The sequence below is a fragment of the Sturnira hondurensis genome, unplaced genomic scaffold (genome assembly GCF_014824575.4).
Source record: "Sturnira hondurensis isolate 20B ecotype Veracruz unplaced genomic scaffold, ASM1482457v3 Scaffold0008897, whole genome shotgun sequence".
Taxonomy (NCBI): Eukaryota; Metazoa; Chordata; class Mammalia; order Chiroptera; family Phyllostomidae; genus Sturnira; species Sturnira hondurensis.
In genome coordinates, this window is record NW_028081528.1 from 1,297,178 (window position 1) to 1,321,656 (window position 24,479).

The 24,479-nt window shown below is 34.4% G+C and overlaps 1 protein-coding gene across 3 annotated transcripts in view; it reads right to left on the reverse strand.

Moving 5' to 3' along the window:
- AGMO (alkylglycerol monooxygenase) overlaps nucleotides 1-24,479 on the reverse strand; it is a 291,203-nt gene that overhangs the window by 147,002 nt on the left and 119,722 nt on the right. For 2 of the 3 annotated variants that reach the window (XM_037056255.1, XM_037056256.1), the window contains exons 6-8: nucleotides 5,055-5,121; nucleotides 2,651-2,716; nucleotides 2,481-2,560 (exon numbers count right to left, since the gene is read on the reverse strand). In XM_037056255.1, the coding sequence (XP_036912150.1) occupies nucleotides 2,481-2,560; nucleotides 2,651-2,716; nucleotides 5,055-5,121 (213 nt within the window). The remainder of the gene's footprint in view (nucleotides 1-2,480; nucleotides 2,561-2,650; nucleotides 2,717-5,054; nucleotides 5,122-24,479) is intronic. The other variant, XM_037056257.1, reaches the window with a different exon arrangement.

Here is a 24,479-nt window from a genome sequence, read left to right on the forward strand (position 1 = left end):
ATATTCTGCATAAGAAAATATAAAAGTTTGCTGACTGAGTCGAAAGTTCGCTGTGAGGCTTATAACAGGAATTCATGATCTTTAAATAACACACATTTGACAGGTACTGAAGTTACAAGTACATCCTTACCTGACAAGTACCCAATAAGTGTACATGATAAGTACCCAACAAGTATAGCTACTAAGATAATTAGTTATAAATGCCACACTTGTCATCATAATGCATCACAGGATTAAAAATAATCCTAGAGGTTGAACATCAGCTACAGAATCTAGAGATGAGCTCTGTTATAAGTGTAGTAATATACTGATTTGGCTCAATCAGAATTTGTGGACTTCTGGCATTTTAACTGTCTCTCAAAGAATTCAAACTGCTAGAGTTAAAGACATGGCTTTCTAAATTGCTTAAAATATTACAGTAAGGAATCTTAAGCAATTAAGGAAACATTTAGGATTTAGTGAACCAAATTTGATGAAAAAGGAAATGTTAGATGGGAATTTACTCTGGAGTTTTGCAATAATAATAATAAGAAGAAGGAGAATGTTGAGGTGTTTAAAATTCATAACACATTAATATTCCCATCTGTAGTGTTATTTGAAAACTGAAATTTTATTGCTATCATACTAGATACAATCCATGAGAAATATATGGTAGCATTTTAAAATCAGGAGTACTTTCTTACTTATTTGCTATCCAATGCTCTGAAATTCTTGGACCTCAAAGGAGAGCAGAGTGAATTGTTTATGCCAAATACTAAGGGAAAAATTTTCCTAAGTTGCTCTTTTATGTTTTTGAGACAAAGTTAAGAGATTTAGCTGAATGTATAGGAATATAAGTGAAAGTAAATATATGTGTTTGTATATGTGTTTGTTCTAGAACTCAATGATCACAACTTGCTGATTTAACATTTCTGATGATGTGAGTGAGCATGTATTAATAGAAGACTAAACCCTAGATACAGTTGTAACAATCCCTATGCAAAAAAATAAATAAAATTTATGTGAGGAGTAGATGCCTGGAGATTTGAACCTGACTCAAACTCATAAGCAGCTCATAAATATTTGTGATGTCTGAATACTGTCTCTCTCCAAACCCTACACATCTATTTCTACAGCTTATGGACACTTGTCATTCTCTTATTCTGTCACAACACAAGCTGCTTTTAATCTTCTCAGTGTATTATTTCTAAATTGGTTTCAATTTTGTAACGTTTATTATTAAGAAAGAACTCTGAAATACTTCTTTAGGGTTCTCCTAAGAGATAGGTTCTTAATAATCCTTGAGAGAAAGAGAGAGTGGGGGCAGGGGGAGGGCAGGGAGAGAGAAACCAAGAGACACAGAGTAAATGGCTCTGTGGTTGAGAAAAAGAGAGAAATCATCAAGTTTTTCTTTTGCAGTGTAAGATAAAAATGTCCTTCACTTGAAAAAGAAAGACAATTGGCTATGGTCTTTTCTGTAAAGAGGCAGGAGAGTGTAAGTTTTGGGCTCCTCCTGGAACCCATCTTGGCTGAGTTTGCTCTTGACAAGCTGTGCATCATTGAGTGAATTATTTAAATCCTGGGAACCTCAGTTTCACCCACTGAAAAATAAAAAGAACCACTACCTCAAAAGGTTTTAGTAATGGTTCCGTCAAATATTTGTGCTGAGCTGTTAGCAATGCCCTACAAAGAGTAAAATAAATATCAATTTATTTTATTTTAACTTTCTTAAAAATTTGAAGACCTAGGTTTGAAAGCAGACCAAATAGGAACCTGTAATTTTCTCCCTTCCCGAAACGCTGTAAACCCAGTCTCCAGGACAGAGCTGGCATTGACTGGCCCCTTTAGTGTTCCAAGCATTCTTATCTTTTTCTCATTTTTGAGTCCCTAACCCCAGGAGTGTTTGAGGTGGGGTGCCGCTGACAGATCGGAGCTTCACAGACATTCCTAATTCCTCTAGTGCCAACCATGGAAACCAGCGGACAACCAATACCACATGTCTCACACAAAAGTGGTCCAGTGCAAGAAGCCTTCGCAGGTGAAATAGTGTGCGGACCCAACCAGCTCATAATTGCTTCTGACACGGAGGCCCAAGAAAAGTGGGGCAAAGGCCTCCTGCTGAATGTCTAACCAGAGTCGTGCAGACATGGAGCAAATATTTTTCTTACTGTGGGATCAGCCTTAATTATACATGTTGCTGCTGCTCCTTCTGAATGCATGAATACATTTCAGATCTATGCTGAGAAAGATTGTTTGCTAAAGAGCCGTTTTTTTCATTCTAGGCTGTAGAAATATTGAAACATTTTAACGAATTGTTTTCTAATGTATTTTGCTCAAAGTGATTCAAGTCTTTGTGTAAGCACCAGATTTATTTTCAAATTCTTTTATAGTTAAAGTTCATTGCAGGGTATTGCCATTCACTACCATCTTTTAAAACTGTTTTTCTTTTAAATGTGAGTTTTCGATAGAATATGGTCAATTCATAAAGAATAAAACATTACCTGCACCTTGAATGCATCAAATGTATTAATGGGATGTGTCAAACCATACACAACTTTTTTATTTTCTGCCTTGAATGTTCCTGGAAGATAAACATTCAGGATATGAACTTTTGACTTTTGCAGAATTAGGAACTAATTAATTTTTTAAAATTCTGCTGATCTTTACTTACCAAAAATTCTATCCCATATAATAAGTGTGCCAGCATAATTTTTGTCTATGCAATAACGGTTTCTGCCTATGCAAAAGAGATTTAAAATGTTTTTTAAAAAACTTATACTTCTTGGAACAACTCTTCTTGCATTTTATTCTATCGTTCAATTTTTTTTATTTAATCTGTACTGTATTTTTTTCACTCCCATTTAGTTCCCTTAAAGCCCCTCCCCCCAGCAATCACCACACTGTTGTCCATGTCCATGAGTCCTTTTCCTTTTTGCTCTATCTCCTTGTATTTTAGGACAGATTAAGAAAAATATGACTTATGTAGCAATGATTTTCCTAGGAATGTTTTTTCACTGATAGTACTAGCTATTGTTTGCTAGTAAAGTGGGTTTTTTATTTTATTTTCCAATTAATTTTACCAAAAAGAGCAAAGATTTCCTTAAAACTATTAAGAATTATCCCAGATTTTTAAAATGTACCAATAATTTTCCAGTTTTTAAAAATCTTGATAATTCTCAATTCTATTTTTAGGACTATCAAAAATAATTATTAAAAATTAAATGGCTCAGAAAATGGCACTAGTAAATAAGATCAATAATATATGTAATTTGTGCTTGTTTGTTTGTTTGTTTTAAAATTTTAAGTGCATCTTTTCCAGGAAGAAAATTTTCTACTTAGAGTGAGACATTACTACCTTTTAAAATCATAAAATCCTCAAATGAAATTCAAAGTAACCACCATTTTTTTAATTTACTCATAACATACATGATATTTTTCTGTTATAAAGTATTCTAATTACAATTTAAATAACTGGGCATAATTTCTTTAATAATAATGAAAGCTAAATGTATTCAATGATTGTAAATAAGGATAAAGAATATCAAACCACCAACCAGTTCTCCAACAAACTCACTGTCTTTGTACTTCCTCATTTATTTATACACCTTCCCTATGTGGAGATGGGCATTTAGAAGTGAAGATACCAGGGAAAATCTCCCCCAGTGCAAAAGCAGAGTGGAGCTGGCTCCACTGATGCATACCCTCTGGTCATACACGGTGTACCCAGTGGCTCTCAGCTGGATGGCGGGGCACTTTGACCCTCCAGGGATATGTGCGGATCTCTGAGGACATTGTTGGAAGTCATGCTGCAAGGGGCTATACTGGTATCTAGTACGTAAAGGCCAACATGCTATAATACACAGGACTGCTCCCTTGTCCCCAAAGAACTGTCTGGTCTTCTTAAAATTAATATTAAAATGTTAATAGTGCTGAGGTCGATATAAAGCAGTAGGTGTGGGAAGGTGCTCTGAAGTCAAACAGGAAACTCGAAACATTCCTTCTTCCGTGTGGACTTGCTCTTCCCCACTCCTTGTGTTTCCTTTCACGTGGAGGGAATCCCAAGAGTGTAGGATCCTTGGCCTCTCCACCCCCTCACTAATGACTCCCTGTGGTAGGGGAATGACTGTTGAATTTGGAAGAGGAAACTGAACATGTGCAGCTTGACCTCCTCTTCTCCTCTTCCCCGGGGGAGCAGGGGCTTCTGCTCTGCTCGCTGCCATGAGAAGGGGACCTGCACCCAAGGGGAGGAAGACCTGCAGTGCTGTCTGATTTCTGAGAATTTATAAAACCAGAACAGTAACATTCTTTTATTACCAGCTTCCTCTTTATGTTTGTGAGATTCATGCACGCCATTGCATGTCATAATAGTTTAGGTGTCGTCATTGGGATGTAGTTCTGCGTTACATGACTAGTCTATAGTTTGTCTACTCTAATGCTTATAAACATGCAAATTAGGTCTATTTTTCCCCATGTTACAAGTGACACTGATATGCACGTTCTCATCTAGGTCTTTTGGTGCACAAATGGGAAACTTTCTATTATTTCTTAAGCCAGTATCTTTAAACTTTATGCACCGGCCACTTGGGATTTTCTCTTTGTCAGGCAAATGCAGTGCATGTAGAGTTTGTTCACAAAGTTTAAGCAGGGAAGTAAAAGTGTTGTTTTTTAGGCTTTCCTCAAGTGCCCACAGTTTTCAAGACCAGGCATTCTCTGGCTCGAAACAGGAATGACCTCAGTATCAGGTCAAGGAGTGGCCTTCAAGATATAAAGTGAATATCCACTCAGCTCTTTAACTCATTTGCTTTTTTTTTTCATTACAACTGGGGATATTTAGGCAAAAAGAAAAATCCAAAAGTCAGATATGAAAAAGTTTTTGTTCGTGGGTTTTTTGTTTGTTTGTTTGTTTCCAGTCCTTGCTTTAGAGATGAGGCTTGTCCAGATTTAAATGAAGAAGTGATGCCTATTTGCACAGTGTGTGCTGACTCTGTTGGGTATTTTGATGAAATGATGCAAAACAAATCAATTTAATTCTTAAATAAGTGAAAAAGAAAAGAAAGAAGATTAAATGTCCTTACCGTGATGAACCCTATGATGGCTAGGAGTATTAAGAATAAGTTCCAAAGGACCAAGATTATCAATGACCTGTTAGAAAGAAAAGGAATATTTACTTATCCACACAGCTACTATTAAATGTACATGTCATACTTAAGTATTCACATTAAAGTGCCACATAGGTTAAGACATACTGCAAGTTTCAGGGCTGGCATCAGAATAAAAAAAGAAATATTTCCTACCAGCTGTTACTCACAGAAAGAAAAATAAGCCCATAACTCTACTCTGAGAGTCAGCTGTGAGGTTAAGAGCTACAATACCTCATTTTGGTTCCTGGATCCTTCATTTATTACCCTGATCTTTAAAAAATCACAAACTTTTTATACCTCCATTTTGTCACCTTTAAAATGGAAGTAACAGCAGTATCTACATAATAATGTTCCAATAATTTAAAATTGTACTATTGCCAAGGCATACTTCTCTCATTTTATTTTTCACCTTTCATGTTGTCTTTGATGATTTTTGTTAGCAGAGCATGAATAGGGAAGAGAGAATTATATTTATTTTCTAGGTTTGGTTTCACCCGCTAGTCAGCTATACAGCAGCATTTACCATTGTAGCTATCATCTGTTGCATTAGGGTCATTGTGCTAATTGAAATAAAATCCTAACTGGTCTCATATATAGGTACAACACCTACCAGTGTATCCTAGAGGCACATGCCAGTCAAAATGGCCCCCCTTTTTTTACAAGAAAATACTTTTCAAAATCTGGTACAGAACACTATAATGTTCTCTTGCAACATTTCTCAGTATGAACCCTCTGTTTCAGAGTCTACAAACTCTGAGTAGTAGAGGAATCAGGTAGGTGTCATAGACAAGAATAGCAGGCCATGTGTAAGAGACCTGGTTTGTTATGTAACTAATGTTGGGCAATGCAGAAACCCTTTTCATCTCAATTGCATTGTTCTTTCTTCCACTGACCATAACAGGTAACAGAATATTTTACTTTTCTTTCCTAACTATCAGAATGGATTTAGTAGAGCCTACCAGTGACAAAATTAATATATTGTTATGCTGTTTCAAGAGGAGAAATCAGGGAAGGGTCATCAAGGAACATGTACAAAAGACCCACGGACAAAGCCAATGCAGGGAAGGATGGAGGGTGGGAGAGGCGGGAAAGTGGGGGTGGGAAAATGGAGACAACAGTACCTGAACAACAATAAAAAAGAAAGAACTTACTCACCTCCAGTGTCAACTTTATTTAGAAGACACATGAGTAATAAAGGGGTAATTTAAATGATCCTTAAAGGAATAAACCAGGCCATGGACAATCATGACACTGACATGAATTTAGCAGCAAGTCAGTGACACGGGGGGAAAGTCAGAGGTTGTCACATGTATTTCAGACATGTGACAACCAATGTCATGTGAGAGTCTTTTCTGAATGCTGATTTGAACAAACTAAACAGAAGAGACATTTTAGAGACAATGTGGGAGATTGACTATAAACCGAGTATTACATGATAAAAGTACTGTTTTATTGGAAGTTATAAGGCATGGTCATTGTGTAGATAATGTAACTGTTTTATAGAGTTGTATAACTGGAGTATAGATGACATGAGATCTAGGTTTTGCCTCAGAATATTTGGCAATAAAAATTAAAATAAAAAAGAATAGCTGATGCAAATTAATCAAAACCAGAATGATTTTTGATGGAAATAATGGAGATACATAAGTTTATTATATTATGAATCCTACTTTTCTGGATAATTTGAAGACTTTGAAGATGCAATTGAAAGATATTGTTACTATAGTAATATAAGAATAATATAAGTGCTCAGTTCAAAATATTAATGAATTCCTCAAGTCCCAAACATACTTCTAGATTACAAGTCTTTACATAACATAGTTTCATCATTGTTTGACAGCCTCTGACATCAAAACACCCAATTTACAAGTGCTTGGAAAATATGAAGAGCCTCAGTAGCCACAGCACCCTCAGCTCATGGGGCCCCCATCCTACTGAAGGAGAAGCCACGGCCGTGTGGCCACAGAACAGTGCTGCACCCGACCAGGGGACGAGTGCCAGCCTCTCCTTATTAGACTCTGTTAACCTGCCTACAGGGTGGGTTCTCAGTTCCCATTATGGAACAGATAGAAACATCTGCATGCAAAGGATGTGTAAGAGCATATGCTTTAGGTTAATTTAGGCCTTGCTTTCTTCTAAAATGAAATTATAGCAGCACTTTTTAAAGTCATTTCTATGAGAAATGCATTATGAGATGCAAACAATAGACTTTTTGATTAATTCACTGAACAGAACTCATGGACCAAGGATTATCTATATTTTTTAATTTCAGGAGTTCAAAATACCACGACCAGATAGTGCATAAAGCAGATGGCATTCCTATGAAATAAGGTATTATGTCACAAATACCGTATTAATGAGCAGGAATTGGAAGGGGAGTAGGGAAAAATAACCCTGTATTACATTGGACTACATTGCTTTTGTACTTGGTTAGAACAATATCGGTTGAGAAGAAGGGTGGTAATGGATGGAGAACGAGCAGGTGGGGTTTCCCAGCAGTCAGAACATTGAAATCTGATGCTTTGGCTGGGCTTTGTCTCTGGCAGAGAATTAGATGGGAAAGAAGAAAACCATTTAGTCCTTGTTTGTCTCTTTGGTGCCTAACATATGTTACAACAACAGACAATAAAAGCGGATGGAGGAGACTACACGGCCAGCTTCTGCGGTGCAGATGCGTTTCCGGACTTTGGTCCTGGTCTGTGGGAGCAGCAAGATTTAAAGCCGTGAAAATGGTGAGTGCATTCAGATGACTGGGACCTTAGTGAAATACATTATTTTTTTAATGTCAAGCTCGTTTCATCAAAGAAAATTTTTTGCCCCTGTAAGCTAAAGCATAGCGATATCAATATTGAAAGTTCCTTTTTTTGTTAAAAGTTAAAAGCCAAGTACAACACAGGCAACCACGGTTATATTTCTTGGTAGTGCCTCTGAGTGCCTTGGAGCTGGGGAAGACCACCTCGGTGTGGGGACGATTCGTCATTCAGTCAGCCCAGTCAGAAGTTCTTTTGTGGAAAACCATTCCAATTCAAAGTTGAAGAGAGGTTATTAATAATTAATAAGGGTGAGCATAACAACTCAATTATCACCCACTTTTGCAAATTCAGTCATTTAGCAATTCAACCACAGCTAGCTTTGAGTCACTTCAGGAAAATATTGTGGAAATAATTGCAACTGTTTTCATTGTTTGAAGTTATTAGTTTTGTTTTCTTAGATTTAAAGTAATTAATTTAAATTATGGAATTTTAGAACATACAGGGGACTTAAAAATAATATAGTCTAATACTCTATTATTAAAAAATCTAAATGAAGCTCAGATACTAATTTCTACTAGTGCAAGTTCAAAGAGCTTGGGAGGAACCCCTAGAGTCTTTTCAATTTTAGCTTAGGAATCTATTTTTCTATCATCTTGTGTTTAACAGATACAGCAATTTTTCTATCAAATAAAAGTAATTTAATCTCTTAAAACTTTAATGGAAATGAAAACCAAGTGTTTTTTTTCACTACATTTCTATTCAAATGAATCCAGGGATTTACAGAGTGCAGGAATTTCAACTTCTGTACTGCCCCTCATGGAATTTTAGGTGGTTTTGGTGTCTTCTAGGTCTTCAAAGGAATGAATTTGGTAGTTTTCTCTACAGTTTTATGACCTCAGGACCATGGATGCCTAGAATGGCCATGGATGGGCTTCATAAGGTCAAGAACACTCTGAAGTGTCATGTCAAATTTTATGAATATGTGTCTATGAGTTTGGGGTTTTTCTCTGGGAGGTATATTACCCTTGTTCTCATATAATTGTCTAAGGGATACATAGCCCCAAAGGTTAAAAGCAGAGACTTTTAGATGATTTTATTTTTTCTTCTTATATTTCTAATTTCCATATTATTAAAACTTAAGTGCTGGTTTCTCAGATTTCAAAAACCAGTAAAAAATTGTTCTGCTTACTTTAAAAAAAATCATTGTTTTCCAAAAGATCACATCTTAGTCTATATTTACTTGTGTAATAATAACTATAGATAAAAATAGAAGTAATTTTATAATAATAAGCTCCATGCATTTTATTGATCAAATTATATCCAGCAGGAAAGCTCTGAATCATTTGCTGACTGGTCTCAAACTCATCTCTCCCTCCACAATTTATGGTGGCGGAGGGAGGGCGAGCTAAATTTAAAAGCAGGAGAACAGGGGTCTATGAGACTGTGCCATCTTCTCATTGAGTCATTGTACTACACCAAAAATAAAATAACTCAAACAAAAGTCTCCTCATAATGAACTAAAGTTGATTTCCAATGTTCTCATTCTTCCACTTCTAATAACTTAATCTTCCCACCTGCCCTGTTGGAATCCTGCTCTTCCTTCAAGATCCACCTAAACTTTTAAAATACTCTTCTTGATTTTTCCAATGGGAATTTTGCTCCCCTTTCTTTGGCTACACACCAACACATAATTCATCTTTATATCATTGCCAAACTGTTCTGTGTTCTAGTTATTTGTGTTCATTTCCAGTACTACAGCATTTGCCATGTATAATGTGCACCCACATTTTTGGCCCACACTTTCAGAAAAAAAATCATTCATTTTAATTTTAGCTCAATTTTTTATTTATTAATATTTAGAAACAAAGCTATCATTGTATTCCAGGATATTGTTTTGCATACAGCTATTGTTGTTGCTTTCTAGAGTTCTACTTTTAATGCATAAGCATAAATGAAAAAATTGAAAGCATGTATATAGGTATAGAATTAGTACTACCTATGTGTAATGAGCACCCTTATTTTTCCTCAAAAATGTGGGCAAAAAAAATGTGCATTATACATGACAAAATACAATACATTGCAAGTTCCCTGAGGCAGAGATGGTGTTTCGCCCTCCCTCAGTTTTCTCACAGCACATATGGCATTGCCTTGCATATAGTGATTATTCCACAAGACTATATTGAGTAGATAAATGCATTTCACTGCCCTTATGTCTTTCTAGTAGTGGCTCTCAAACAGGGGTGGTTGTATTCCCAGGGGGACATTGGGAAATGTCTGGAGGTATTTTTGCTTTTCCCTGCTGGAGGAAGTTCTCCTGGAAACTAAAGAGGAGTGTATTTTAGTAGTGCTAAATATCTTACTATACACAGGACAGCCTCCCCCTGCTCCCAAATAGAAACTATCTGGTCCAAAATGTCAATAAATGCTGTGGCTGAGAGACTGTTTCATGGGTATAAAATGTCCCACTGTGCTTCAGTCTTTGCAGTTCAGGAGAAAATGGTTGTATAATTTTTGCCTTCTAATTTGGAAATAGGATGAAGGGGTATATTAGGAAATAAGCTTGGCTGTCACTCACAAGGCTAAAGGCAAACATGAGTTTGGAGTACACTTACAGTTCAAAGCCAAGAAAGCAAGTCCAAGCATGAACTGTGAGCTAGTGAATTGGAAAATAAAATAAATAACTAAAATACCAAAAAACAAACATAAAAATCACAGAGACTGGATGATAGGACAGTTGAATTCTGTTAATCATTGGCAGGTGAATTTCTTGAATTCTTTTTATATTCTTTCAGGACAGGTTTGTGTGGGCTTCTGTTTCAATGCCAGGAGCCAGAGATGAAAAAGATAGTTTCCACATTACCAAGTGATTTTGAAATTTCTTCTGAAAGTTCTTTTGACCCTCTCCTCCTTGCCTTGTAGTTGCACTGAGTGAGTTGAATGACTCAGAAATTAAAAGTTTCATGAAGCTTCCATTGTATCCAGGTTATCAGCCAGTAATAATTTTGCTCTGGAAATTCATAAACTAAGTACATGTGTTAAATTAAATAACTAAATGCCTACTGTGAACTGATTACAATGAACTCTTTCCATGACACAGTTCTCTGGAGTTTTCTGACTGTCTTGTATTATCTGAAAAATGCATCTCTATAGGTCTTTCCAAATTGAAGTAAAAAAATCACTTAGTGTTGAACTCTATGTAGCATCAAAATAAACATTCTAAATTAATATCATGTAAAATTGTTTATTATACAATTAACTTATTTCATTCTATGCATTTCTTAGTTATTTTTCTGATTAGAAAACATTGATTAGATTTTTGTAGCTCAATTGAAAGTACAGAAACAATTAACCAATGATCAAGTTGAAGGACAAGACTTACTTTTAACAAAAATATTTAGTTAATTCAAGACGAAATGGTTGTCCCTCAGTTGCTGGGGAAATTGCCTACTCTTACCTCACTATGACCATTGAGGTTGGAGAAAAGATATTCTAAATATAATTTTAAAAACTCTTAATTCTATTGTTTAATTTTAGAGTAATATTGGGAATGTTGCACTATCTGCAAATGGGTACTAAAATATTGGAATATATTATTGAGAGGAATAAGAATATTTATAACTACTTACTTTTCAGAAAGAAGGCTGGTTCCTAAATGTAATTACAATGTTCTTTTTAAATGAGAGATGCTTACAAATATTCATGTTTCCTATCTGAAAGGGAAAAATCATAATAGGGAAAACATGTCCCCGGAAGCATGTGCTTTGCAGAATCCTCATGATAAAAATGAATGTGCCAACACTATGACAAATGCTGAGGAGTGATTGGGTTCGGGGTGAAGTGAAGTGAAATCTCTAGTAGGAAAATGCCTGCATTCAGATGAGCATAGCTTAGAGTAACAACACTGACTGTAAAGGCTTTTCTTAACAGGGTCATGCATGATTGATGTTTCAGAGTGACCCATACCACCGTGGGCCTCCATGTTTCACTGCAGTCAGTGTTTGAGAGAAATACTAAACCAGCTCCTAATACATTTATCATCTGATATAAAAATCATTGTTATGTTATATTTAACTGAGAAACCTATGCTCGAAGTGCAGTCTGAAAATGGCAAAACTTTTTAGGTAAACTAGTGGGAAAATTCAATGATAACCCAAACTAAAATTAAATAGACTAATAGTTATACCATGGTTAGCTGGGATTTTTCCTGGTTAACATTTCTTCCTTTTTTTTTTCTTTCCTTCCTCTCTCTCTCCCTTCCTTCCAATCTTCTTTCCTCTCTTCCTTCTTTCCTTCCTTCCTTCTTTCCTTCCATTCTTCTCCCCCCTCTTTCTTTTCCATTTCTCCTTTTTCTCCTTTCACCTCTCTATCTAAGTATATGTGCATGTGTATTTATATGTTAAAAAATATTGGAAATTCTTTTATTTGGAAATATCTTTATAATTAACCATAGGTTCACATATCCATATCTTTTTGGAATTTCAATGGGTTATAAATATTTTTATGATCTTATAATAATATATTTTAGCATTTAGTCCCATTTATGTATAGAAACTTCTTATTGAACATATGGAAATCAAAATAATTTATGTGAATTTAATTTATTCAATAGGCATTTATTGAGTGCCCATGTTAAGATCTTTTGAAAGATCACAGGGTGGAAAAATGGAAATTATAATTTAGTAACAGATAGTTTAACTATTTCTTAGCTTCAAGGTAGAATGAGTGACAATATCAGATTTTATTATTTGAATATATATATATACAAATACATTTTCCCTCTCAAGAAAATCTATACCAATTCATTTAAACTTTTAGAAAAAGGATAAAATTCATGAATACTATAAGTTAGCATATTAAAATTCTTGTTCTGAATTAGTTGATCTCTAAACATTAATTACTTTTCTTGTTAAAATCTTAATCAGTGTGAACATTTATGGATGATTTATATTGTAGAGAATTGGGTAATAAAATGGAAAAATAAAATCCTAATTACATCCCCCACTACTTCTGCTGTGTTAATTCAAAAAAACACACTCAAGTATTTAGACAGATGGCGGTGGCGGCCATATTTGCCTAAGATTTCTCTACAGGGAAGCAAGACTAAGCAGAGTTCTTAGGAGATGTGCTTCTCTGCCTACTTTCACACTTTGAAATCCTTAATAAATGCTGATTTTTTTCACAGCCAAATGTTTTCCTATCTGATTAGGCAGTTTTCTACTTCAGTAAGCATGCAATATGGGAGTAGCTAAATTTCCACACTAAGAAGTGAAAAAACAATATTTTTAGTTTGGAAATAAAACAATCTGGAATAATCAAAACTGTTGAGATCATAAAGAGCTTCATAGGGAGTATATTTCTGATGAATCCATACCACGGGGTTAAAGAGTTAAAGGCTTAGTTTTAAGAAGAATGAGACTAGGCTATGTTTATACAATAAACAACAGTTTTAAATGACTGTTTATAATAAATTATCTGGAAGGCTGATTCTTGTCACTTAAGATTGTATTATTCCTCAAATAAGAGGACAAGAGCTGGACAAGTTAGCATTTAAAAAAAATTTTTTTCTCAGCTTACATTTTGGATAACACTTTGAGCTTTTCCTTGGAAAAATGAATGCACATAGCTGCTGAGTGTGTTTCTTCAAAGGGAGGTGGATTCCAAGTGACTGTTTATTTTTTTTTAAACACCTATTAAATTGACAAAAGGAAAATGGGAAATATTCACAAGCATAATCATATAAAACTTCATTCCTGTGTGACACCATTTTAGAGTTAGAAGTTTGGGCACTCAGTAAGAAGACACACTACCTTATCATTAGTGGTAGTAACATTTTGTTAAAAGGAGGTAACCGATATATTGAGAGGTTAAATAATTCTTGTTCAAAAATCCATCCAGGTGGTCATATGATGCATGCTTCAACTCATTCTAAAACTTAGTACATTGTGGTTTCCATTATGTTCACATTCCCAATTTCAGGTGTTGCTTCTACATTCAATAATCAACAAATGTTAATGGGTTACCAGTCATGTACCTGGCCCTGTTAAGCATTAGATATTTTCATGAGTAAAATATATAAACCTGCCTATCAAATTTTACAGTTCCATTATGTCAGATCTGATTGTCATCTATCATAAAGTTTGGTCTGTTAAAAAATATTTGTATACTACGCCCTGGCTGGTGTAGCTCAGTGGATTGAGTGCGGACCTGCAAACCACACGATCGCAGTTCGATTCCCAGTCAGGGCACTTGCCTGGGTTGCAGGCCAGTTCCCAGCAGGGGACTCAGGAGAGGCAACCATACATTGATATTTCTCTCCTTCTCTCCTTCCCTTCCCCTCTAAAGATAAACAAATAAAATGGGAAAAAAATATTTGTATACTAATCTTTTATGGTCAAATATTATGGAATGAATTCTCAATCAGTAGATGAGAAGAAGCTACAAGTATCTGTTTTTCTTAAGTTGATTTGCCTTATGTCATTTGCACATTTTCCCTCAAAGGACTAGCTAAAGTGTATCTGAACCTCGTCCCCTGAGGAATTTTTTAAATCAGCACATCCTATTTTAGTCACTTTGGAATGTTATAATTAAATACAGCAAGCTGGATGGCTTAAACAACAAAAATAGAGGCTAGGAAATCCAAGATCACGGTGCCAGCAGATTCAGTGTTTAGTGAGAACTGCCCTCTTGATGCATCTTCTCTCTCATGTCTCTTTTTATAAGGGCACTAATTCCATCATGAGGGCTCCACTCTCATAACCTGATTACCTTCCACAGGCCTCATCTCCAAATATCATTACATGGGGGATGAAGGTATAAACATGAATTTTGTAGGGGAATAATTTAGTCCTTTCTAATCCAAGTCTTTGCTGTGGGTACTTTCTTCTTGTCCTCCTGTTTCCCACCCCCCAATTACAATACATATTATAAAGAATATAGTTAACACACTTGATTAATTTATTAATTAAAAATGTATTTGTCAATGGCCATTCAAGTTTTAGACAATGAAAAAAAGATGAATAAAATATTGCCTTTGACTTCAAGAAGTTTAATGAAATCTCTACTCATAATGCTCAAACTACAATGCATCAGTGTTAAGTCTAATCCCTTAGGGGAGTTTGTTCAAATGGAGATTCCTACCCTCACTTACCAGAAATTTAGATTCTGTGGTTCTTAGAAGGGGACTATCCTATATTTTGATCAAGCACCCAGATAATTCTGTTACGTGCAGTGACTCACAAGAATTGTACTTGCTTCTATTCTAGCTCTGACTTCATCTGATAATTTTAATTTGTAGTCTTTGGGCTTTTCTACAATAACTGTCATTTTTTGAAAGCATTTTTTTCAGGACTATACACTTAATATAAAATTATTACATTAATCCTCATAACACACCTACAGAGAAGGTATAATGACCTTAACAGATTAGAAAGTAAGGTTAAAGAGCTTAAATCACTCTACTAAATATTCATTCAACAGATGTTTCTTGAGCTTCCATTTGTAGGCACCCTTTTAGGTTCAGGGAACACACTAGTATACAAATTTCTAATAGAGGATAAACGTGCTTTTGATTACAAAACACGTACCCTTAGCCATTCTGTCTCAGTACTCCCTTGTTCCTGAGATGTCCTGCTCTCTAAATCTGATAGGCAGGTCATCATCTACTTCCTTATGTGTGAAAGCCTCAAATTCCAGCCCTTTCCCAACATGTCTTTTAAGTGATGAACCATGAATTTTTAAACAATATATTGATGAGCTTCAAGAAACTCAATGAAATTCTTTTTCTGAAGTACCCCCACTTTTTGGAAAAGAGTCACTAGAATCCAACGGATTTTTGAAGAAGGTTGTGATCCTCAAAATGCTGCTAACAAGGGGGTGCCCATTCAGGTCCGAGGACTGGTCTGGCCTCTTCGTCTGGCACAAAGTAGGTGCTCATGAAATATTTTTTGAAACTGTGAACCTTAAAAACATTTATGTATGTAGTACATGTGGGAAAACACTACAATTTCATACACGAATAAGCACATTGGGCACATTATTTTAAAAGGTAATTATAGAACAGAACAAAATATGCTTTCTAGAGAGAACATGTATAGGATTTGGGTTAAAGACTGGTTACAAAGAGATCAAAGAGACAAGGTGACACTAAGATTTGATCTTGATGTTGACTTTAAGGAGCAATGGAAGCAAAGAAGAACAGCTGATTTGAGTCATAATGAAATGGGTTTTGGATATGTTGACTTAGGATGATGTCAAATATTCCTGTGAATGTGTTAAGTGAGATACTGGAAACATGGATCATAAATCCTTAAGAAAAGTTGCATTAGAACTGTAAATTAAATATGTAATTATTTAGAGACAGTATGAAAATGATGAAGTCAATTAAATTTTTAAAATTATTTTATTGTTTAATTACAGTTGTCTGCATTTACCCTCCGCCACTCCCCTTAAGTAAATTAAATTTTAAAGGAAGAAGAATATTGAGAGAAGAGGGAATTGGAACAAGAAATCCAAATAGGAGTAAAAGGAAGTAAGGAAGCAAGGAAAGCAAAAGTGCTAAGAAATGTTCTTTGTTTTAAGAACAAAAGGTGTGTTAGTGTATATACTTTCTGTAATAAGAACTCAGTAGAAAAGACACATGAAATTTTATTTTGGTTAAAATAAGTCTTTTTCAAAAGTATATATTTTGAAATATAACTTACTTCTTCCTCAATTTTTTATAATTCTGAAAGATGCATATCCATAACTGTCCAAAATACACACTCCCTATAGGGATATAGGGAACACATATATTTCATGTATAAGTACAAATATATACACATATAACATATGTATTAATATCTAACACTAACAATGATCAAGAATAGATAATAATAACTAAACATTGTAATGTGTATTTATTTACATTGTATATAATATGTGTACATATACACACAAGCATATATTCATATAATAGATGAGGGACAATTTTTGCTATTAAAGAACTGAGAATAATGGGAGAAACAGAATTAAGTAACAACTACAATATAGCAATTTAAGAATTAAATTTAACCACTGTTAATTGGATTCTCCCCATATGCAGGAACTAATGTGTTATCTCATTTATGTCCCTCAAAACAGTTAATGTTCTTAATCATTAGCTGGCAATATGGGTATAGAAATAAACACAGGAGTAGTGGAAAGAAAAGTGCACTAAACTCTAACTAGGAGGTAAAAAAGACATTCCAGAGAAAGTGGTAATTGAGTTGCACGATGAAGAATGTTTGGAAGAAGAGCTTCACAGAGGGTATGTGTCAATACTGAGAATGAATAAGTGTAAACTGTGTTTAGGGAGCAAAAAGCACTGTGGTTTAACTGGACCAGCTAATGGGATGAGCATGGAAGGATAGGCAAAGCTTATATTCTAAGGGCTCTGAAATCTATTCGTGGATTTCAGGTGTTTGATTTTACCTTGTAGTGGACAGAGCCATTTAAAATTCCTGTTGTTGAAATCTGTTCTTATGTTGGGGGTGTTCTGATATTTTGATTCTAAAATGATCAGCACAGTTGTTGTATGTAAATATATGGGAGAAGGAAGGGTTTATAGGAATAGAAAAGAATAGAATTCCATTGTAATGATCTATGTAATCAATGATACGACTATAAATTCAGGTAAGACAGTAGAAATAGGAGGTGGAAGAGAGATTAAAGACAGTTTAGCAGGAAACTCAAGTATATAATGGATAATTTAAGAGAGTGGAAGCATGTGCTATTAAGAATTATGCCAGAAAAATAGGCCTACGTTGGGGCAGTTCTGGTCAAACTGAGACGTCTCTAAGAGATGTAACATCAATGATACCACATACAGATGAGAAATGAAGAGAGACTCATCGACCAGGTTTGAATTATGGGTCTACTACAATCTAGCTGCCACAATACTAGACAAGTTTCTTAATCTCTTCACAGTTTCAATTTCCCTGCTTTGCATGGAGACCATAGGGTTGTATGATGATCAAATAAGTATGTCTTATGAAATCACAGTGTAGTGACTGACACACGATCTGAGTTATAGAGATACTTGCTCTTAAAAGAGTAAACACTTTATGAAGAAGAGGGGATTTGAGTTGGACCTTGAAAAACATATAGAATAGTAATGTGTAGAAAATATGAAAAGGAGAGAAACTATGATTACACATCAGGTATATGTGGGAAATGGGAAATGATTTAGATGGACTGAATTGCAGGGAACAGACAGTGAAGTTATGTGTATCAGAAGATCAGTTTGGAACACAGTGCTCCAAAACACAACATGCAAAAAAAATTAGACTTGTAGTCACTAAGCAATGGAATATCACCAAAGACTTTTCAGGAGGACTAGCCTGTGAGAATACATTAAATTTGAACAGGAACAAGTAGATGTTTGCAAAGGTCACACAGTAATTTGGCACAGGCAAGATGACAACTAAGTTCTGTGTGAACTGACCCCACAGCCTTGATCTTTACACTGTGCCGGATAGGTTCTTGGAAAGCCTGTTGCCATCTGCCTTATACTGAGGCATAACTGAATAAACACAGTTTGAAGAAGAAGCGTGATGAGTGAGCTTGTCTTGGCCAAAACACAAGCTCTGGAGCCAGCTGTGTTATTTTACATAAACTGTAGAATATCAATATTGTTCACTTTAAAAGGGATGGTATTTGTCACAGAGTGGGTGAATATAAAAATTTCAGTTTTCTGAAACTGTCTATCAAATGTCTAGAATGACTTCCTGCTGCATGTATTTCTCCATGCACCTTTAAAATAAAGCCCCACTAACTGAAGTGACTTGAATTTACACTCATTCCTTACAATCTGTAAAAGTTTAATTGGCCTTTAGTGATTCAAATTGTTTTATGGAAATGATATAAAGAATTTTTGTTTGGCATACTCTGGCTGCTTAACACACAGTGGCTATTTTATTATAACATTAAGATCAGAAATGACCCATCTACACAGAGCTGTATAATGTGGTGGATAAGAGCAAGGAATATGGAGCCTGACTACTTGTTACAAAGTCCTGCTTTCACATTTACTAATCATGTGACCCAAGGCAAGTTACTTAGTATATTTAATTAGGGGAAATAGTATTACCAATTCCATAGAGTTGTTGTTAAGATTTAATGAGATAGTATTTGTTAATGCTTAAAATACTTCCAGAAAATAGTAAGCTCTGAAAATACAAAAGAAAATAAATAAATACATGGGCAAAAGGAAATAAATAAATGCATAGACAAACAGAAATGTCATCCCATTAACTTTTTTCCCTCAGGACTCACCAAACCAATGATAACTGTCAATAACTAAGAATTTCTGGCCTGGGATGACTGTAAGTGTTTATTCTCCTAAACTTGTCTTTAGAATATGTATATGTATATGTATATGTATATGTATATGTATATATATATATTTCAAGCTAAGCTTACTGTACCTGCATCCAAAATGTTCCAGTCTTTACTCCTTTACTCCTTTTTTGTCCCTGTTATTTATCATTTGCAATACAAGGAATGTAATAGGTATTCAGTGAATGCCTGTGGAATATAGTAATTTCAATATTTAAAAAGATGTCTTGAATTTGGCAAATTTCACACTTTTGTGTATTGATTAGTTTTTGAATTTCAAAAAGAAAGATTATAACAAGAAACCCAAACAATGCACGTCATGATCAGAATCCCATGAATCTGGACGTATTTTTTCGAAAGTCAATTTGTGCAATAATCAATCAATTATTTAAATCTGAAATCCAAATGTATTTATTTATATTGATAGTTTATACTAAAAATATGGATTGCATTAAACTTATGTTATAAAAATACCTGAATAATCATAGCTGATGGCTGGAAATGATTGGTATGTGACACAAAATAAAAAGGTATCTCGATTATAGAAATAGATGATGACAATAATAGTACTGGAAATGAAACAATGCTATGTCGTTGTATTATTCTGATTTTACATCTGAGGACCAGAGGCACAGGGAAGCACAGTGTCTGAGGTCGTAGTGAGGGCAGTAAATGAAGCCAGAGTTTGAATTCAGGCCATGTAGTGCCTTATGGCACAAAAGGAAAACGCAATTTCTATTAGGACAATAGTATTACTTACTCTTATCATTTTATTTACAAAAAAAAGCACTTGCAATGAATGATTGCATTCACAATATCCATACCTAAGTTTTAATAATTATAGTATCTAAAATATTTAAGAAAGTAATTTGGGTGTCATCTTTCTTTGTGAAAAATAAATAACAATGTTATAGTGAAAGAGATTCCATGGCTAGATTAATAGTGTTGATACAGTTCCCACCTGTACAGAGAACAAAATAACAGCTGTAGAAACTGGAAAAGGACTGAGCATGTTTCTCAATGGCCATTAAAATACTGCATTTTACGATTTTTCAATGCTTTATTAAAAAGATGGAATAAAATAGATATACATACTTAAAATAAAAATAAGTCTTTCCCCAGGAGTGGGTCTCAAGCAGACTCCGCAAGATTTTGAAGACAAGAAAACAACTGCCAGACAGCCATGAAAGCCACAGTGTTAGACACAGAAGGGTGATAAGCAAAATACTTTAATCAGTCGGATCCTTAAAAAGTCTGACATCTCTGCTCATTCTGCTATTTTTTTTACTGCTCTAGGGCTACATTTTCCTATTCCTCTCTGTATCACCTAGCTTCTAAAAATTTTTGGCTTCTAATTTCACTGAAGTTGTATTACTTCACAATTCTACTGCATATTTCTTTTGCTTTCTAATTTTGTCCATTGCATTGCTGCAGTTCTAGATTCTGATTTCTGTTGACCCTTATGTAGTACAAAAAAACACAATTGAGACAGTCGATGGCATATACAGTGTAGCTAATGGGAAGACCTTGTTTTTTTCATAGTTTATCAATTAGGTCACTGATGGCAATGTTTGTGTTTCATGGGTACAGTTGGCAAAGTAGCATTCTGATAGAATGGCTGTCCTAAAGCATGTCCTGATGCAAGAAAAACAATGGGAAAATTCTAGTCTTATTAGCTTAGGAGTCAGAGATTGAACTTAGATCTAAGGGCTGGTAATTGAAATGGGAAAATCTACCCCTCTCACCTCCCAACCACAGAAGGAGGAGCCACAATATCAGCATGCAAATCTCCTCCAAACCTGACTTATGAATTAAGAGTCTTGGCTGACTCTTAAATAAGCCATGCATAGAATAAAGCACTAGGGAACTTGGTGAAAAGCAGGAAGGTAAATTGCTAGAAAATTCCTGAGCAGAGATTTCAACTGCTGCCTGTTATTGGCAAAACAGAAGTTAGAGTTTGAATTCTACCAAGTAAAATTGGCTTTGTAATAAGCCTTATCTTAGAATTAAAGACTGCAAAGGATAAAGAATATGCTCCAAGACTAAGACTGTAATAAAAAATCTACATGCCCTAATGAGGGGTAAATCAAAGACTCTAAAACTTGGAATGATTAGCTAATTATTTAACTGCTTCTTACAATAAAATTAAGAAATGATGAGCAGAACATAACATAATCTAGAGCCTACAATAAATTTACCATAAATATTGGCTAATAATAATACTGTTACTAGATGTATAAAGCAGAAAAATGAGATTCAAATCAAGCAAAAAATAAAAACGGTCAATTGCAATAGACCTGCACATGACTCAGATGCTAGATTTAGCAGACAAGAACTTTAAATTAATTATTATTAAGGTTTAAAGAAGAATATAGTAATAATTGACAAATGGATAATCTCAGCAGACAAATGAAGACTATGTATAAAGAAATAAAAATTCTAGAACTTAAGGGGTAATATGTGATGTAAGAAATCTACTAAGTAGACTTAATAGCAGCTTGGGGGAAGATTATGAAAGGGTAAATAAATTTGAATACAAATTAATAGATATTACCAAATCTAAAAGTAAATATATAATAAAATTAAATTTCTAAAATTACAGAGCATTACTGATCTGTGAGGGAATATCAAGTAGTCTAACAAACATGTATTTGCAACTTCAAAGGAGGGAGAGAGAAAAATATAGAAATGATGTTTAAGGAAATAATGGACAGTTATTTTTCTAAATTTCAATTAAAATAAATTATCTTTGAACTCTATCCAATAAGGCAAGAAAAAAGAAATAAATGATATAAATACAGGAAAGAAAGAAATAGAACTTTATTTGTTCAAAGGCCCCAAAATTTTGCACAAGAAAAGTTTTAGTGAATTTTAAAACAAATTATTTTACAAATTGTACAAACCAATCTTCCTTTAAAACTTTATTCCTTACTAAAGTGTGGGATTCATATAAGTGTATACAAATGACTCAGTGGAGGATAATAGAAGTTTAAAATGAGATTACGTTTTCTTCAAAATCACCAAGGGAATCTAATAGATAAAAAAATGTCTGCACATCAAATGGTGCAGAAATAGTGGGTTTTTGCATAGAAATGATGAATCTTGAGCCCTGCCGAACACCATACACAAAGTTTATTAAAGTATATCATAGACTCTATATAAAATTAAAACTCAAGGTTTCCAAAATAAATCCTTGAATAATTTGAGACTTTGTGATAGTCAAAGATTTCTTAGCGAAAACATACACACACACACACACACACACACACACAGACTCTTCCTAAAGAAAAATATGATAAATTTAACTTCAAATTTTCTTTTAATCAAAAGTTACCAGAAACAAAATAAAAAGACATGTTACAAAATGAGAGAATGTATTCAAAAATGCATGTATCTGATAAATGACTAATATCTAGAATATATAAAGAATCCAAACAAATATATTAGGCAGATAACCCAATAAAAATAGATAAGATCTTGGACAGTTCACTAAAGCAAATATGTGAGTGTCCCAATAAATTCATAGAATGCTCCTAAACAACATCAGTTATTAGAGAACTATTATCACAAGATACCCCTTCATCTATTAGAATGAGTAAAATTATATTAATATCTTATTTTAATACTCTCTGCCATCTCCAATACCCTTCCGTCACAAAAAAATAGCTGAGTATCCATGTGTACTTCTAGAGAAATTTTATACATATATAAACATTTAGTCCATTTTCCTTTTTAACTTAAATAGTGGCATATGCTGTCACGCACTTTTATTTATTGGGTGATCTACCTGTATTCATGCATAAAGAGATTTCTCTCTTTTTTTGATAACCTCATAATGCTCCAGTTAGGGGCTTCAGTTCAGCACTATTAAAATCATGTAATTAAATTGTTCAAATCTTCAATACTAAAGAATTATTTCTCTGTTGCATTTCTCTGCCCAGATCATCTGATATGTGCATGAACAACACAATGGTTAATTTAAGAAAAATGAAAGGTAATACACAATGTTACTGTAACTACTGGACTGCATAAATCACCTCACACCCAAATATCACATGCTATCTAAAAGATAATTACATTCCACATGTATTAAATTAAAAAACATGTATTCAAGAAAAAGATTTCCTAAATGCCTTTAGTATAATCACAGGGGAAAATATGACTATGTGCTACAGATATTTCAAATGAATAAAAAAATAATCAAAAATACACTCATAAAAATTGAGCAACAGAAGATAGTTTCAAGTAGAATTTCTTGTAACTTTCAAAGGAGAGGGAGGGAAGAGATGCTGCTGTTTCTTCATCATAGTAAGGCCAAAGTAATAAACATTTCATTATAAACCATTTACTTGATTTTATGACTTATTTTTTTTCTTTTATATACAATCTTTCGAAACCATGTTGTTAGGTTCCCCACCCCACCCCCGCCTGCCGCCTATTATCATAACCTGGTTGATGGAAGGGAGTGAACCTTTCTTCACTTTCAGCACATCAGTACCTCCTGAAGGCCAGGTTCCCTTCAGAGTGAGAACTGATTTTGTGGAGGTCAGCAGCAGTGAAGCAGCTGTATGCATCAAACTCCATTCGGGAACGGGCAGAGCTCTTTGGCCAGCACTGTCAAATCTATGGTTTGCATTTTGTTCCTGTGAATAAATCCCCAAGTACAATGCCTGAAATTAAGCAGTGTTCAAGTGCCTTAGAGAGTCATAAAGTGGGTATTTTTTGAACTGGAGTTCATTGTTTCTTTTTTCATTTTTAAATCTAATGTGTATTAACCTTTAATTGAAAAATAATCTCAATTAAACTCATAAGAATATTTTTTAAAATAAAGGTTATGTTCTCCCTGATCTAGTTCTCTATTTCACTTGCCCCTTAGAAACAGCCACTGCTACAGATCTCTTCCTAAATGATTCTACTATTTGTAAACCAATGGTTGCTTGCTGTCCATAGCAATAAATGTAATCAAATACACAGTAGCAAAAAAATCTTAGAAATGTATTTGCACCTAATAATGTAAAGATCAAAACCTTAATTTCAAAAACTGTGTTTTTTTGTTTCCTGTGCAGCTCATCTATAGTAACAACATGCTGGAGAGTACATGCTGGAGAGTTTGGAGTGCATAACAGAAGTAAGAGGTTCTAATGCATTGCTTTTGAGTTGGAAGTAAAGCCGCCTGGAGGTTCTGAGCTTAAAAGAAATGCCTCACCACTGGCTTTCCTCCACTCTTCCTTTCTTCCTGAGTTGGAACTCAAGC